The sequence below is a fragment of the Nansenia antarctica genome, assembly GCF_963989245.1.
Source record: "Nansenia antarctica genome assembly, chromosome: 2".
NCBI classification, from domain to species: Eukaryota; Metazoa; Chordata; class Actinopteri; order Argentiniformes; family Microstomatidae; genus Nansenia; species Nansenia antarctica.
This window is the reverse complement of record NC_137675.1, coordinates 12,371,133-12,373,114: the sequence shown is the minus strand read 5'-3', so window position 1 is coordinate 12,373,114 and position 1,982 is coordinate 12,371,133. Positions and strand designations below refer to the sequence as shown.

The following is a 1,982-nucleotide window of genomic DNA, read 5'->3' as shown; positions in this document are numbered from 1 at the left end:
TCCTATTGTGACATCATTGTAATCTTTGTAATACATGCCAAGACTAATCTCAGTATTCATTTATCTCCAGGGCTGCAGTTTGATTATAACAGTGGAGGCTGGTGGAGGTAGAAATCGGAGGATGGGCTCATCGTAATGCGTGGAATTGAATGAGGAATGTTTCTCATTCCATTCCATGCATTACAATTCTCCCTCCACCAGCTTCCCCTGGACCGTAGGCTGCGATAGCAACATTCAATGTCTTTCTACATCAATGTGTGTACTGTTATTAAGGGTACATGAATTATAGGGAAACACTTAATATGAAGCTGCCCCTATACCTGTGTAGTAACACTGTACAACACAGCCCTTATTAAACAAACCACTCAAATTTTGAGTTACAAAGCCATTATGCATGTTTTATGTAATATAATTAGTGTTCGTGTACAGGCACAGGGGTAGCTCAATGTAGAGTGTGACCAACTATTCCAAGTGTCTTGTTATCAATCTGTATGATTGATCACCAATCTGTATGTTCTTTTACCCACAGTTCTATCACCTTGAAAACGATCCTCCAGCTTCTCCATCCTGCCATGTGGTAGTCCACTCATCTTGGCCCCTCCACAATCTCCTCCAGCCTCCCCACTCTCCAGCCTCAGCCCCCAACACACCCCTGTGTTGACCCCTCCAGCCTCAGCCCTCATCACCAACAACCCCCCCAGTAACAGCCACCGCTCCTATGGCTCACCCCTATGAACCCTGGTTACGGACAGCGCCCCCTGGAGGCAGCTCAGACGACATGCAGGTTCCCTCTTGGTGGGACCTCCACACCGGTGCGGGCAGCTGGATGGACCTGCAGGCAGGGCAGGGTGTGGGGCTCCAGGCCGTGGTGGGGCAGGGGAGCTCCATGGGTCTCCAGTCCGCCCTGGGGCCTTACGGCTCCGAGCCCCAGCTGTGTACCTTACCGCCAGCCCAGCTGGTCCCTACATCCTCCCACTCCCTCTCCCACTCCCACTCCCACTCCCACTCCCACTCCCACTCCCACTCCCATCCCCACCTCTTCTCCCAGGACGGCTTCAAGATGGAGCCCCTGGGTCCTGAGTCTCTGCTCCAGCCCGAGCAGCAGTACTCCCTGGAGGAGCCACAGGAGGGCGCCACCACCGCCGCCTCGGCCAGGCCCAAGCCTCAGCGCCGCTCCGCCTCCAGGGGCTCCGGTCAGGCCATGTGCCGGTGTCCCAACTGCGTCCACGCCGAGCAGCTGGGGCAAAGTGCCAACGACGACGGACGGAGGAAACACATGCACAACTGCCACATCCCCGGCTGCGGCAAGGCCTACGCCAAGACGTCTCACCTGAAGGCTCACCTGCGCTGGCACAGCGGGGACCGCCCGTTCGTCTGCAACTGGCTCTTCTGCGGCAAGCGCTTCACGCGCTCCGACGAACTGCAGCGCCACCTGCAGACGCACACGGGCGCCAAGAAGTTCAGCTGCGCCCTCTGCCCGCGCGTCTTCATGCGCAACGACCACCTGGCCAAGCACATGCGCACGCACGACTCACCCCCGCCGCCGTCCGCCGGATCCGGTGGGCCGGGGCAGGGGGAGGAGAGGATGAACGGGGGAGGAGAGGTTGGAGGCAGGATGGGGAAGGGCTACGACACCCCCCCTCCCTCTTCCTCTCAGACGTCCTCCCATGTGGCTGATGGAACAGAGCCGGCCCTCAAGCTGAAATGTGAGACGGACGCCAGTGTGTCTGCTGTGACAGGACAGTCCAGCTAACTGCATCCAGACCATAGAGTTACAGCCCCTCTGCTTTCTTTCCCATTCATTGCCTTTGTGACAGCATGAGGGGCGCCATGCAGCCGACTAGTGTGGGACTTCCTATGAGCCGGGGTCACAGTTCATCTAGGGGAGTGCCTCCTCTAGTGTTTAGAACTCTGGGATTCAGACTCTCTCATATTGTGACATATTGAGGCATCATCGTTTTATAGTCTAGTGAAAGGAGGTG

General features: G+C 56.9%; 1 protein-coding gene across 1 annotated transcript; it reads left to right on the top strand.

The window, feature by feature from the left end:
* Positions 1-718: 718 nt before the first annotated feature.
* On the top strand, positions 719-1,753 carry sp6 (Sp6 transcription factor; the record flags this gene model as incomplete). Its single annotated transcript, XM_080522403.1, has 1 exon — positions 719-1,753. One exon carries the CDS (start codon positions 719-721, stop codon positions 1,751-1,753), a length of 1,035 nt encoding a protein of 344 aa, XP_080378529.1.
* Positions 1,754-1,982: the final 229 nt, after the last annotated feature.